This window comes from Buceros rhinoceros, unplaced genomic scaffold (genome assembly GCF_000710305.1).
Source record: "Buceros rhinoceros silvestris isolate BGI_N320 unplaced genomic scaffold, ASM71030v1 scaffold1738, whole genome shotgun sequence".
NCBI lineage: Eukaryota > Metazoa > Chordata > Aves > Bucerotiformes > Bucerotidae > Buceros > Buceros rhinoceros.
Window position 1 is genome coordinate 3,118 of NW_010428363.1, and position 16,132 is coordinate 19,249.

Sequence of the window (16,132 nt, forward strand, 5' to 3'; positions counted from 1 at the left end):
AATGCTTTCTTGTATCTTTTCAGTAATATCTTGATTCTGAAGATACTTAAAACAAGGAGGATTTGACTTTTTTGTGAATTTTGACAGAACTATTCAGAACCCTAGAATTTTATGTGCATGCAAATGACAAAACTACTTGATATTAAATTGTTTCTTGTAATTAACTTTTTAGAAATTGGGTGGGAGGAGATCACATTTTAATAAAGTATACATCTACTGTTTAGGTAGAAGAGAATGAGGTGTGGTAGAACATAAGCAGCACTGAATACTCTGAATTTTAAGTTTTAAAATTTAATGCATGTTCTTTCATGTACAAATATTAATGTAAAGCTGGAAAATATGCAGAAGACGATCTATAATTTGGAAGAACAACTACATAATGAAATGCAGTTGAAAGATGAAATGGAGCAAAAGTGCAGGTGAGACTTCGAGCTTTCATTGTTTGCCTAATTTAAATACACTTAACACTTCACTTCTATTAGGGGTTTCCAGGAAAACACTAAGAATGGTACTGTAGTTCTCCAAGGGAGTTCCAGGCACAGGTTTAAGTAATTTTAAAACAACATGGTTTTCGTGAGTATAATACAAAGAATACATTTTGTTTCTACTGCACCCATGTAACAAGTATTCTTTTTGAACACTTGATTGAGTTTATCTAAAATCTTTGAATTCAAATGTTTTATTTGTTGAGGTACATGATGATCATTGTTGATTTTTTTTTAAATTGCAAAATACATTATATGGCATATATTGGATTATTAAAATTAACTGTCTGGTTTCTATATCCATGGCACTTGATGGAAAACCACATTCCTTTTTTTCTTTTCTGGTGGCTAATAGGTAAGAACAACTTTTTGCTCTCTAAAGCCTTGATTCTACAATGTTGAGGTAGCTACATGAGAATTTGCCTATTTCTTGCAGCTCCTCTTACGAACAAACAGTTGGGATTCTTCTATTCTTTTTTTCTGATAATCAGAGATTCTTACTCAGGTTCATGCAAACTAAATTCCCCTTCAGTAAGCTTTTCCTTTTGAAGTCTTTTTCCTGAAGGCCTAGAGGAGGTAACAGTAGGTATAGGATATAGGACGATTTAGACTTGTGATTAGGACCGTAGTGTGTAGCTGTACAAGCTACTTATGTAGGAGCTGGTAGCCAAAATGGTCTGGTGGAAATTTAGACTGGGTGACACTGTTGCTCACTTAATTACAACTTCACAGTTCACGCTTTTTGATTCCTTTCCACAAGCAGGACGTACATTGCCTGAAAGATACTTGGTAGCTGTCTTCCTGTAGTACTACTGAAGTGAGAGCGCAACAGTGTCTTCTGATCTCTCCTACCATTCACTGCAGTTAGTAGATAGGATATATTGATGTAGCTGCTTCTTATTGTACCTCCCAGGTAACATTGTCTGGGTCTTTTTTGTTCTCTCTTTGAAGAGGGATAACTAGCTACAAAAATGCAATGGATGTTACTGTCAGTTAACTGAAGTTTTACGATGCATTTAACCTCACTCTCTGCAGTACTGTGGTCTAATACATTGCTTCAGCAGAGAGACTTTCAAACAGTATTATTCAATTGTCTTCATCCATAATAGGTAATTGTCTACTGTTGAGTTAAATAACTGTTTTAGATATTTGGAAAACTTACAACTAGAGAAAGTTTTAGCAGTTCACCAGGAAATTCTAATTTTAAGGATAACCTGTTGTGTACGTACGCTGTTCTTATATTTGCATGTTAAGGGAAAAAATGTGGCACTTGAAGTTTTGCATACATAATCTGCAGAAAACCTACTTAATATATTTTACATATTATTTCTAATGATTGATTTTCTTCAACTTCGAATGCTTATTACAAAATAACATTAGTAAAAATATAAATGTTCACTTTAGTAATGGTCCCAAATTATTTTATTGCAAAAACACTATATATAATGTATCCCTCTGAAATATTACTTAAATGATTTTTTTAGGTCGTCAAAAATAAAGCTAGAAAAGATAATGAAAGAACTGGATGAAGAGGTAACTTTTTTCCTCACTGAAACCTCTTTAGCTGGGTAAAGAATGTGGGTAGTACTTTCATGATTTTAAGATATTTCTTCTATGATTCAAAAAAACTGTTCTGAGTTTAAATTTGAGACCAAACCATAACATTTCAATACATAGCATTGGGAGTTACATTTTTATTTGTACGCATTTTCAAAAACTTTTTCTTTCTGCAAGTCACACTGAATTCTGTTTCCTCTGCCAAATGTTTGGCTTAGTCTTGCGCATTACGGTGTCTTTTGAGTTTATCAAAATCGGTTACTCTAAAAACTAATATACAGATGATTTTCTATTGAGTTATGTTGTCTCCTAATAATTACTTACATATAATTATGTTAAGGCTAACTTTTCTAGTAATTTCATAAATTTTTCATGTAGAAGGTAAAAAACCCCCATCTTTTCTGAAAATCTAGTCAAGGAAGACAAACTTGTTCATTGGAAATGATGCATCAGTTTCCTTGATTAATTAGTTGCAGAGATACTGGCTTACACATTTCTTAAAGTGTAAACAGAAACCGCCAATGTTTTTAATTTTAGGGAAATCAAAGAAAGAACTTAGAATCAACAGTGTCTCAGATTGAGAAGGAAAAGATTGTGTTGCAGCATAAGCTAAATGACTACCAAAGAAAAATTGAACAAGAGAATGAAAAAAGACGGAACGTGGAAAATGAAGGTATTCCATGTTGTACAAACATTGGCACTGACAAGGTGTTTGGTTTTGGGGAGTAATTTACCACCTTAGCATCTTAAGTGCTGCATGACTTTAAAGGGATCATTTCAAATAATGGACACATTTTGAATTTATTTGAACAAAATATTTTTGCCTTATTTTCAAATTCTATTCTCTACAGTGTGTGGTGTGGTGTTCTGCAAGCATAGAATTTGACCTAAAAACGTATATAACAAGCAAAAAGTCAGTGAAAGACCTATTATATGCAAAAAAATTTGTGCATGTTTGTGTGGAAAAAACCCCCCAAAATACCCAACAACCCACCAACAAAAGCCTAAGGTTTTTTAATCTGATATATTAATGGAGTAATTTCTCTTTAGTGTCCACGCTAAAAGACCAGATGGAAGACTTGAAAAAAATCAGTCAGCATTCACAAATTACGAATGAGAAGATAACACAATTACAAAACCAAGTATGTTGCTTCTGTTAATTTTCTTCATTATTCTTAGATTTGAGAAGCAGTATGGAGCATTCAGATATCACAAAACTGGTCCCAGTAATTTTTACATTTGAGAATCTTGTTTCTTTTAACAGCTAGAAGAAGCAAATGATTTGCTGAGGACAGAATCTGATACAGCAGCAAGACTGAGAAAGGGTAACACAGAAATGAGCAAGTCATTAAGTCAGGTGGAATCATTGAATAGAGAACTGCAGGAAAGGTGCAGAGTTCTAGAAAGCATGAAACTGCAGGTGGAGAAAGATTATTACCAACTGCAAGCAGCTTTGGAATCGGAACGAAGGGACAGAAGTCATGGATCTGAAATGATTGGAGAACTACAGGGTAATTCTTCCGTATTTATACTTTATCAAGAAAAGTTGTGATAACCCTACTTTATTAAATACAGTTACATAAAGGGAGGAAAGCTAACCTGCAAACTGAGTGTGACAATTTGTGAGAATTTGATCATGACTCTTGAGTAGCTCTTGAGAGGGAGAGTATCAAAATCAGTGGGAAACGCTGATTGGAAGTCTATGGGGCTGCTCTGATGAAAAGTCTGAATCCAGTGGTACAAAAATATGAAAAGCTGATACAGTGCTAGAGAAGACACAACATTCTGTCTTACTGCCTTGGCACGGTAGCCAAGTTGACGTACCCCATGCTTTTTCTTCTCTCATTTGTGGAGAAAGCTATTTCGTTGTTAAACTGCATTTGTTTTCTTTTATAATGTTTCTATGTTACGTTATAAGCAAGGTGAAGATACAAACGTGGAATCCTTTTTTTCAGGGATTTTCAATCCTTTATACCATTTGTACTTCTGATTCTTCATACTAGACACTATTCAAATACATTATTTTATGACTGTGTCTATGCTAATAGATACTGCCTTTGTCATTTTAAACTGCAGTATGAAGGCACAATCTTTTGTTGAGGACTTCTGGGTGGTTGTTCTTTTTTTAAGGTAAACTTTGCTAGCACAAAGAACTATCAAGAATCAAGTTGCCTGTTTGCTATATTTCCAATATAGTAAATTAATTACCGTCAAATGATTGCAAAGTTCCTCTGAAATGATTGACTGTAGTTTGACCCAATCTGTTGTTAATTGCAAGCAGGAGGTACAAATGGCCCAAGAAGACTCTTCTTTCACTTCAGAACACGTTTCTGACCACATCCAACACAGCAGCCTGCAGGATAAAAGGATCTTTTTCTGAAGGGTCTAGGGTTAAGGTGCTTTGCTGGTGTATACCCAAATAGATTTATGTAATTCAAATGCTCATACAGCTGTTTTTAAAAGCACATTTCAAATGAGTGAGAGAAGCATATGATGTAGGAAGACTTTCTCTTTTTCTGTCTCATAGTTTCTTACGTACTGCCAGGATGTTTCTTTATTCTTCAAAATTAAGTGGAGTGTACTGTGGTACACAGACAGATGTATTTTAGTTGATAGGCATATTTTTATATACTGTATTTAAAGTATTAAGTGTAGTATAGAATAATCCAAGGTAATTTTTTATATATTTATTTTCAAGGAGCTAATGCAAATTCTTTAGTCTAGAAATACGTGTTACTACTTCAGCTTATATATAGAGAGAGAGACTACTACTTTGGCATGCACATACACAGACACACACACTACTGCTGCTGCAACTGCTAAGGCTTTGGGGGAAACCTTACTGCGGCCTTTCAATACTAAAAGGAGGCTTATGAGAAGGACAGAGACTTTTAACAAAGGCCTGTAGTGGCAGAACAAGGGACAACAGTTTTACACTGAAAAGGAGTAGATTTACATTAGATACAAGGAAGAAATTTTTTGCTGTGAGGGTGGTGAGAGACTGGAAGAGGTTGCCCAGGGAAGTTGTGGATGTCCAATCCTTGGAAGTATTCAAAGTCAGGTTGGTTGGGGCTTTGAGCAGCCTGATCTAGTAAGATGTCCCTGCCCATGGCCATGGGGGTCAGCCTAGATGGTCTTTGAAGGTATCTTCCTTGCAACCTAACACAAATCGTTCTGCAATTCTACTTAGCATTTAGTATAAAATTCCAATGCCACCAATCCTTGGAAGTATTCAAAGTCAGGTTGGTTGGGGCTTTGAGCAGCCTGATCTAGTAAGATGTCCCTGCCCATGGCCATGGGGGTCAGCCTAGATGGTCTTTGAAGGTATCTTCCTTGCAACCTAACACAAATCGTTCTGCAATTCTACTTAGCATTTAGTATAAAATTCCAATGCCACACAGGGTGTTGTGGTAGATGCTGTGGGGGACCAAGAATAGTTCCACTACCCATGACAGAGCACTTGAGTCACAGTTAAATGAATACATATTGTATCAGTACATGTAGATCCATCTGAGACTGACTTTCTGTGTAATGTGCCTTATCTATACATTAGGTCTTGTTGCATAGCACTGCAGAACTTGGATTCATGGACAAATTTTGCATTTTATATATTGGAAGTGATGGAAGGCACATACCATGTTTTGCATGTGATTCTTTTTTGTGAATTGCTACTAATGGCATGCATAAAGACTGGCTAAAAAGATTGGCTTCCTTTACAATATATAGCCTTTGCATGTCTGAAAAATTTGAAAGTGTAAATCCTTCAGGGGCCCAGAAATCAATAAAGGTTGAAAAGCCTACTGATCTAATTTGAGTAACTAATATTGAATGATATTTAATTTCTTATGGCAGTTCGGATTACAACTTTACAAGAAGAAGTAAAAAATGTTAAAAACAACCTTGAAAGAGTGGAAGCAGAAAGAAAACAAGCACAGGATATGCTTAATCATTCAGAAAAGGTATGGTAAAATGGTGTTGAGGCTAATATTCTTTTGCAGCCTTTGACTATATTTTCAAATAGTATTTATTGATGTTGCTGTGTCCTGTGTTCTTGCTCTAAATCAATCTCATGTTAAAATGGTTAACTAAATAGTGTTAATTTACAATCTCAGCAGTGTGTTAAGTCTCACAAGTAGTTTTCACTCGTGGCTTTGGCCATAAAATTCATGTTTGTCAATTGCATTCTCTGATTTAAGGATCCAGTCCTTCTGCCAGTAGCAAGTAATTTTTGTTCTGCCTCCCTATCACTGCAGAGACTTGCCTCCTGAAAATCTATAAATAGAACTTCATAAACCCCTGAAATTTGAATTTGTGCTTTTACTGGATTTTAATTTGACTGGATCAGTGACAGGCCTTTTGATCAACTTTGGAGCTGAGCTATTTCTAATTCTTTCCTCTTTTCCTTCTGAATGGTACCAGCATGTTCCCCTCACATCTCTGATCAAGATAGAGAAACAAGTGAAGAAGAGTAAAAGGAACTCACGTACCCTTTTTCCACGTAGGCTACATAGTTAGCTGTAAGTTTTGAGGTCAAGTAAAGACCTTGTGTGGTCTATCCAAGTAAGTCAGAGAGATAGGACTACCTATAGGAAGGAAGGTACAGGCAGTTTGGTGTTATGTGCAGCAGTGATCCAAAAGCAAGTCCCTGTCTCTCAAAGCTCATCTCCCGTGCTTGTTTCATGAGTTACTGTTAATGGCTGGCAATCCCAACAATGAAATAACAGGATTGCATCCAAGTAACAATAATCCAGACTTCTCTGTGCGCTAGTGTTGTCAGTGGTTAGTTGTATGTTTCCAATTCAGGTGACTGCTAATTATTCAAACTGAGAAGTTCCCATTATCTTACGCATTTACAGACTGCTGAAAAAAATTAATGAAGTTTTCTCCAGAGCTCTGAGTACAGGTGTTGTCTGTTGCCAGTCTTTATTAAGCATAGAAAATAACATTGATAATTTCTTCATAAAAAAAAGTTAAAACTAAAAAGAGAAGAAAGGAAATGTGATTCCCTCAGATATTATAGAAATCTAGTAACTTTTTTCTTATCTTTAGGAAAAGAATAATTTAGAGATAGATTTGAACTACAAACTGAAATCATTGCAAGACCGGTTAGAACAGGAAGTAAATGAACACAAAGTGACTAAAGCTCGGTTAACTGACAAGCATCAGTCAATAGAAGAGGCAAGATCAGTTGCAATGTATGGTAAGTATTTCTTTCAAGTTTCAGATAAATACATAAGATATCATCATCAAAATACCTTTTATTAAAACTCACGATCTTATACAAGTGCTTAATCCTTTGTGTAAAGAAAATGCATATCAAAATCTTAAAATATGAAAACTACATTTCAAAAATTATTTTCTCTAACATGGTACTTTCATCATAAAAATTGCATTGTTTCTTAATGTTTTGAATATTGTACTGCTTTTGCAATTCAAAGCTGTCCTTGACTTCTAAAATGCTATTGAATCTTGAAATTCTGGCTAACGCTGGATGAAACTGGAAGAATGAATTAGCAAGACAGATGTCTTGGAGCATTAATTCCTGTGTAACTGCATTAAACATACCAGTTGTATTAGGCTTGTCTGAAGTAGAAAATTTATTTTATAGAAATATATCATTGAATCAAAGACGTGTTTCTATCTTAATTGAATACATCAGGTTTTCTTTGTGAAGGTCATCAGTGCCTAAACATGTAGCTAGTAGCTTTTCAGAAAGCTAATAGGAATGGTAGCATTTCTTTTCTTTCACATCATTATCCATTCATGGAAATAAAATTTTGCATTTATTTAATAATGATTACTTCAAGAATCTGCATTTTTAATTTTTTTTGCTATTTATCTTTCAGTTGTCATGATAATATTCTAGTGCTTTGAATGCTGCAAATTAGAATTACATTCATTTTTCAGTGTTTTTTGTAATAATGCCAGGAAGTTTTTACTTGGTAATCCAAGTAAATCTAATCAAATTTTACTTGGTAATCCAAGTCCATCTAATAGCAGAAGAGCTTAAATAGCTGAACAAAAGGGTCTGAGAAATACTAAGATATTTAAGACTGCTTTGAAAGTATGCTTGCAGCAGTTGCTACATACTAATTTTTGTTGTTTTTCTTTCCTTAATGCTGTTTAGAAATGGAAAAAAAAGTAAAGGAAGAAAGGGCAGCAAGAGAAAAGGCAGAAAATCGAATAGTTCAAGCTGAAAAACAGTGTTCCATGCTGGACTTTGACCTGAAGCAATCTCAGCAGAAACTGGAACACCTTCATGCGCAAAAGGAAAGACTGGAAGATGAAGTAAGTAAAATGTTCATCAATAACAATTTTCTGTGTAAATAAGAATTTTCTATATAAATGAGAAATAGGAAATTAACTTTACTTCCACTGAGTAGCTTCTTGTATAATACATCTTTCATGAGAACTGAAGTTGTTGGCCTAAATAACGTTGGTAATTTCTGCTTGTTTCTTAGCTCTTGGATGCCTTAGATATTTGAGCCCTCAGTTTAAATATAATGCAATTTCCTTTTATTTTAAAGGAAAAACTTGCTTGTGAATTTGACTGTGTGTTCTTATTGTTTTGGGTGACTTGTAGTCCTGAGTTTGCATTCTTCAGAAGACAATTTGTTCAAGGATATGCAATTAGAATATTGAGTGTGAAAACTAGGCACTAAGGATAATAGTTTCATCCTTACTTATTCTTTACAGGACACTGGGAATGAAGGTTGTAACACCTTTCTTAGGGGTCATGTCTTGTGTGTAAATTATTTTCTATATAGCTGGCAGGCTGCAGGTTTTTTTACAGTGAGGTGGGTTTTTTTAAGATTAAAATTCACAGAGAGGTTTGCAGAAAGTAACAGCAGACAGTTTGGATTTCTTTCATTGATGACTCGAAGATAAGATTAAACACATTTGGGACTTTGAAATAAGGTAAGTATGTTGTATCAGTACATGCTGATAAAGTTAGCAGCTTTCTATAAGATTATTACACTGAAGTGTTTGGAGATTCAGGAATATTTTTACGTGTTGTACAATGTGTAGCATCTAAGCAATGGTGTTTGACCTAAAATAATCCATTTATGAAACACTTTCAAACACATGCATCTGGTTATTCAGCAAACTCTCCTAAACTGAAATATTTCTCATTTAGTTAAAGAATCTAACACTTCAGCTAGAACAAGAGACAAATAAGCGAATAATGGCACAGAATGAATTAAAGGCACAAGCTTTTGAAGCAGATAACTTGAAGGGTTCTGAGAAGCAGCTGAAACAGGAAATAAATACATTGTTGGAAGCAAAGAGATTGCTGGAGTTCGAGTTGGCTCAACTTGCTAAGTAAGTAAAAATCTGAAGTAAAATGGAAAAAAATGCTTGATTATACATGTACTGTTTTGTCTGGTGTATAGGCATTTTTTCCTAAACTAAAAGCATATTTTTAGCTGCATGTTATGATTTCTGAATGTAGCTCTCAGTGTTGAAATATTTTTGTTATGAACTAGGATGCAGGACAATTCTTGTCTCATCATTCCCTGTCAAGGCATATATATATATATATGCCACTTTTAATTGGGTGACCTTTTAATGGGTTGACTGTGATAGTACTTATTAAATATTATAGGACTTCTAGTTTTACTACATGGGAGCCAATGGCTTTTTTCCCCTTTAATTACCTGATCCTTTTTCTTAACATTCCATAAGCTGACTGAAGACACTTTTCATTAATTAGACTTCTGTGATATCTTCCGTCAGCTGACTTATCATTTCTCCATTTAGGATACTACTTTTCTTCTAAATTGCATATTGAAACAATCATCAAGGTAGAATAAGGAATGTAGTAAGATCAGAATTTTAGGATACAGCAAACTGTTGGTCTTTGTGAAATAGTATGTGTGCAAATATAAGATCTTTGTGGCATGTTGTTCTGGTTATAAGTTGTGTTTGTCATTTGTTAGTGGCTGACTTTTTTTCATGTTTTACTTTATTTCTTCAAAGACAGTACAGAGGAAATGAAGGTCAAATGCGTGAGCTTCAGGATCAGCTTGAAGCTGAGCAGTATTTTTCGGTAAGACTTGCAAAGACTTGTGAATCATGTCATGAAGTCATTGAACATTAAATAGTTTGACATTAGAATTTTGTAAATGTAAATAACAAGCTGGCTTAAATCAGCAACTCAGAAAATCCTGCTTGAAATATAAACAATGAACAAAAAATTAGGGAATATTAGATAGTCTATCTACTCTGTTCCTTTGTAGTTGTTTGTCAAATCTTACATGTTACATTGTGTAACACTTCTGAATTATTCATTGCAGTAGTTCCTATCTTGGGTGTGGGCGTGACCCCCCGGCCGGTCCGGGAAGCAGCCCTGTAAGCCTGCTGTCGGTCAGCAGCAGGAGGTGTGTTATTTAAGGAAGGGACAGAGAGGTTGTGTCAATGGGTGATTGGAAAGCCAGCTCATCTCTGGGCAGGACAGTGAACTTGAAACCAATCCAGCCAGAGTACATAAGATAACTTAGAGACTATAAATAGAGGTGATAAGGAAGAAGCTAGCAGTTGCGCAGTTAGCACTTAGTCAGCAGTTAGCACTTAGAAGTTGTAGTGTGTAGGGGCTGCAGCTGTCTGCTGCAGTTGTATCTTAATAAAGGCCTTGTGTACACATAAACTATTGTCGTATCGTCCGCCCCGAATATTTGCGACGTATGATTTACCCCTACACACTTGGGGTCGAAAAAGAGGTATTTTTCTGATATAATTGCAAACTTAGAGTTCAAAATCTCTCATACTTACTGGAATATATTCCATGCCACTGGTCTACCGTAAGTATATCTAAAAACCATTGATCGGTAGATAGATTGTACATAATTCTGCACATATTCCTAATACTTCTGAAAAGATACCTTCTCTACACTGAGTCCCTAAAGAGCCTTATTTGGTACTCCAGATAGTCAAAATGTGTATTTCATAGATTTAGTTTGATCTGTTTCATATCTGTGAAAAGAAACAATAGTATGAGATGCTCTATAACTCCTGAATTTCAGATACATTTGTGAATATGTGCAGTTTCATTTCACTTTGGGAAATGTTTTTTAAAATTCAGTTCTTCCTTGGAGGGGCAAGAAAAATTTTTGTGTTTACTAAACTGCATATGATTGCAATTTCATTATGTGTTACAGTTTTTTGTGCATTTCTCTATAACATACTGCTTAGTAAGATCCAGAGTACTGTTTTATTCTCAGTTTTCTTTTTTTCACTGGGCTATAGGTTAAATGAGACATTTGTGATTTAGTCTGAATATTACTGTAGAAGATCAATTTTAAGTTTCAGAATTATTGGTGGTGCTAAGTACAATATAGTCATTAAGAACAGAAGTCATTCATATAAATCAGACCTCTGTTGGATCAGTTATTAAGACTAAGTCAGGCTATAGACAGAATCTTAATCTTAGAAAGTTTATGTGGATACAAAGACCATACAACAGGTGCAGGGACAGTATTAGGCTTGTTGGGCTAATGTTTTGAGACTACAAGAGTATTTTTGCTACAAGAAGATGCTGGTTTGTCCTATTGTCTGTAGAAGACCTGTTCAGCTGTGTCCTGGTGCCTGCCTTCCCTTTTGTCAGCAGGTGTGTTCGTACAACTACATAGGTAGGAAACCAGACTAAAAAATTGAAAACTAAACTGTCCCTGGTACAGTTCCCTGTACAAGGGAAACTGGAAAGGAGCATCTTGGACACACAGGAAGAAAGAAATTCCATCAAAGAATTAAGTGGCATGTGTTGCTGCTTGACAGATTAAAACCAACAAGTATCGAAAGAATGAAGAATTTCACTATGGAATTTGAATAATGATTCCTTTTTTATGCTTTCTTTTACAGACACTTTACAAAACTCAGGTTAAGGAACTGAAAGAGGAAATTGATGAAAAGAATAAAGAAACTCAAAGAAAAATGCAGGAATTGCAGAATGAAAAGTATGCCTATTGTGTTTCTCACATAGACATAAGTTTTTCCATATAGTATGGTGTCACTCATGAAGATTTTGAATCAGATTTAAAATGTTTAATTCCTTCAAAAAGGCAGGCCTCATAAGTGTTCCCTAACACCTTGTAAGATGGCAAATATGTAATATGTTAATTGTGCTGAGTCACCAAGCCAAATATGGTTATTAATATTTGCTTTGGACTCTTTTTGAAGAAGAATGATGACTTCCAAGAATTTAGGAAGATGCAAAATTTTGAAAAAACTTCCCAATTTGTGGTAATTGTCTTGCTTGTGTAACAACCTTTTTTATTTGATTATATTGTCCTAATAATTACTTGGTATATTTCTGTAGCAAATAAAACAATTTGAGAAAAAGATAATGAAAATACTTTGAATTCTGAGTTTATTAGTGTCCTTATTACAGCAAAACCAGTTAACCCAACAACCATTAATTGTGGTGTACTATGCTGTAAGTTAGCAAATAAGTTTAAGCTTGTTTTTTCAATTTAAAAGGAGACTGTAGCCTTGTGTATGAAACAGAGTTTCTGCTTCTAAAGTCCGGGTCTGTTGAACTTGAGCATCAGCATTGCAAAACAATCTAAAGGGAGGAGGTTATGTACAGTGTTCATGATGTGTTTTGGTGGGCTGAGAAACGGATAAGGAAAAGATGTTGTGCTAATAAATACAATGTAGGAGGAAAATACCTGTCTATGCAAAGTTGATCAGGAGTAGTATCCAAGTTAAAAAGAAAAAAGGGCAAGGGGAAGCTAGGACAGACTTCCTTTATTGCTCTTGTGGGTTTTTTTTTTTCTTCTCTTAATTGTTCTATACCCTTCACTATTGTCCACAATCTTATGTTCATCATAAACGTTTTTCACCCTGATACAACTATGAGAATTGTGATAAATTCTGACTATACTTCAACAGTTACCTTTTTACAGCAGAGACCTGCATCTACTGGAGATGTATCAAATCAGTGGACTACATAGCAATACATATTTCATTGCATAAATCTCTCTTTATTTTGCAGTGCAGGAAGGGCATCTGTCATGAGCCCATATTGCAGTAATGTATTGCCACTTCTGTCTCGGCGGGCTGTGTCTCATGTTGCTCGGTGCATTTGACTAGTACGAGCTCGACTGGCCACTGTGTTTTATGTAGGTTTCTTTGCAGGCAAATATATAGGAGCTCTGCCTGTAGTTCAAGCAAGAGCAAGACAATTTGGCTTGCATGCTGAACTGATTAGGAGTTGTGTGAGATAATTAATGAGATATTGCACTTAAGTTAATGCCCCTTACTTCTCAAGCTGTAGATAGAATTTGCAAGCCTTTCTGCAAAAAGTTGTGTAGACCTAGAACACTGTATGTTTTCAGAAACTTCATGCAATTTTCCTTATAGTTCAAACAGTACGGAGCATACATCTTCGTGAGGAGTAATCTTATGTGAAGAGGTAGCTAATACTGATAGGGTTAAGTATCTTTTGATGGATGACACTGCACCCGCAATTTAATTTTATTTTTTTTATTCCGCAAAGGCAGGAGAATTTGACACCCAGTTTCCTAAGGGTTGGTGTTTCATGGATGATTGAAATTTTAATTGAATTATAGTAAGCTTGTTGCTGTAGAGTTAAAAGATACGAGTGTACAGAGTGTAGTTTTGTAAATGTTTTTCTTAAGAAACTAAGATAATGACAATTAGCTGAATAGTATAATCTGAGTTTGTTAGTCTTCCTGAAAATTTGGAATGTTTTGCATAGGAGAATAGACCCTTAATGTCCTTTTTACAGAGAAGCACTCACTACCCAGCTGGATTTAGCTGAAACCAAAGCTGAGTCAGAACGGTTGGCACGAGCGCTCCTTGAAGAACAGTATTTTGAGCTGAGCCAAGAAAGCAAAAAAGCAGCATCAAGACACAGGCAAGAAATGTCTGATAAGGATAACATCATAAGAAGGGTAAATTATTCTGCTGTAATTAATACCTATATATATCTTCCAAATGGAAACAGAAATTTATGTTTTTATTTTAATTTTTAAAGCCTTACTGTGATCATAAATAGTTATCACTTAAGTATCTAAGTTTTGGACTCAGTTGGAACCTTTAATGTTTAAAAGCAATCATGAGAACTCCCAAAGAAATGCATACTTGATGAATCTGAGGTGAAGCCAGAATGAAAATCAAGTGAATCTCTATAATTCGGTTACTAATTTTGTAATTACTTCTTGCCATTGCCTACTGTATTATTTCAGTCTTGTAAATCTGTGGAGCTCTGTATTAGAGACTCTTACTGCAAAATAACTTAGTCTTTACTTGAAATTCTTGAGTTTCTTCCCACTAGTAAAGTGTTTAAAAACAAACAAAACCCAAGCCCCAAACTGTAATTTTTGAAGATACTTTCTACTGTAGCTATTGAGTATTGGTATAAGGTTGATAAATGTTTTGACTGAGGAGTTTCAAATAGCAAGCCGTATATAGCCTAGTTGTTTTATTATTATTGTTTTCTCCCATGTAGCATCAGCTATGCAGATTTTGCTAAGAATCATGAGGGTGTAAAACTTTAGTAAAACTCTAAGCTTAACTGAACTTGGATCAGTTGCTCAAAGCTTTCTGTCAGTGCTACCATGGATATTACATTTCTGTGTGGGGATACCAGAAACAGTGTGTGTTTGCACATGTTTTCGTTAACAAGCTTGAAATCTCCAGAAGCCACCATTTCTTAAGCGTTTAGAAGACACTGGCATTGAAGGAAAACTTCATGTGTGTGCTGGTTTCAAATATTCTGATATCTTGTTAGAGAGCTCAATACGTGATAACTTCTGTAGCCTTCAAACAAAATCTTTTTTCAGGAATGCAGTTCTCTCTGGTTTTTAATATGTGTTTAAGTGGATAGCAAAGTGATCTGGACTGTGGCAGCTAACGTATTCAAAGCATAATGGTTTTCCTCCCTCCCCCCTTCCCCCCCCTTTTTTCCCCCCCTGATTCTATGTACATACTTACCTATGTATGCTTTGATTTAGACTGCATTTAGTTTTATTCTTATGTTGATTTATACTTGGTTTTCATTATCTATGACAATTATTTAGCAGCAGTTGCTATGAATCCGCTCTAGCCTTAAATGCTGGAGGTGTATCATCTATCAGTTGCTTTTCTGTTAGGACTCTAGGTACTATTTCTTCCAAAGTATAAAAAAATTAATTTAAAATTGCCACACGTAATAACTGACAATCTAATTTTGCATGAGTTTTTAATTATATACTATTGTGTTGTCAGTTCTGCGAAGATCATTTTAAAAAAATTAATTCTGGAATAGCTGTATTTTGAGCCTTCTGGGAAATCAAGAAAGCTTAGAAGTACAATTTTTTAAAAAATTGAGGTTTGGAAGGTAAACAGATTTTTTTTTTTGTATGAAAGAAGTCTGAAGAACATGTTCCAAATAAATGGCTGTTATAGATTTAAGGGTGTTAATAAAAGAGTATTACAAATATTCTTAGAATTCATGGCAAGTTCAATATTTTAAAATGTGTTTTATTTTTATTTAGCTGGAAGAAACAAATAACACATTATCCAAGGATGTTGATTTAATAACAAAAGAAAATTCAGAGATCAGTGAAAAAATTAAGAAACAGGAGGAAGGTATGTCATGTTTGGAGTTTTAATTTATCTGTTATGAAGCTCAATTGAGTTTGAAACATATATGGTGAAAAGGGAAAAGACATTGCTGTTTACTTTCCCTATTATGTTTGATGAAAAAGAATAATTGTTTTCATCTTGAAAATACATCTTCAATGTAAATTGCTCCCATTTATGAAAAGGGTAGAAAGGAGAACCCTGGGAACTACTGATCTCTCAGCCTCATCTCTGTGTGGGGGAAGATGATGAAATAGATCTTCCTAGAAGCTATGCACATGGAGGACAGAGAGATGATTCAAGACATCCAGCATGGCTTCACCAAGGGCAAGTCCTACCTTACCAATCTAGTGGCCTTCTATGATGGAGTGACTACATCAGTGCATAAGGGAAGAGCTACAGATATTGCCTATCTGAACTGCTGTAAAACCTTTGACACAGTCCCCCACAACATCCTTTTCTCTCAGTTGAGGAGATATGGATTTGATGGGCAGACTGTTCGG

General features: G+C 35.0%; 1 protein-coding gene across 1 annotated transcript; it reads left to right on the forward strand.

Moving 5' to 3' along the window:
* Window positions 1–330: 330 nt before the first annotated feature.
* LOC104498797 (rho-associated protein kinase 1-like) lies at window positions 331–15,635 on the forward strand (the record flags this gene model as incomplete). Its single annotated transcript, XM_010142220.1, has 13 exons — window positions 331–419; window positions 1,970–2,018; window positions 2,580–2,715; window positions 3,093–3,184; window positions 3,307–3,553; window positions 5,895–6,001; window positions 7,092–7,242; window positions 8,170–8,330; window positions 9,181–9,365; window positions 10,023–10,092; window positions 11,901–11,995; window positions 13,792–13,957; window positions 15,542–15,635. Coding segments are annotated over 13 exons (1,642 nt in total), but the record flags the coding sequence as incomplete, so codon positions are not given.
* Between the last annotated feature and the right edge of the window lie 497 nt (window positions 15,636–16,132).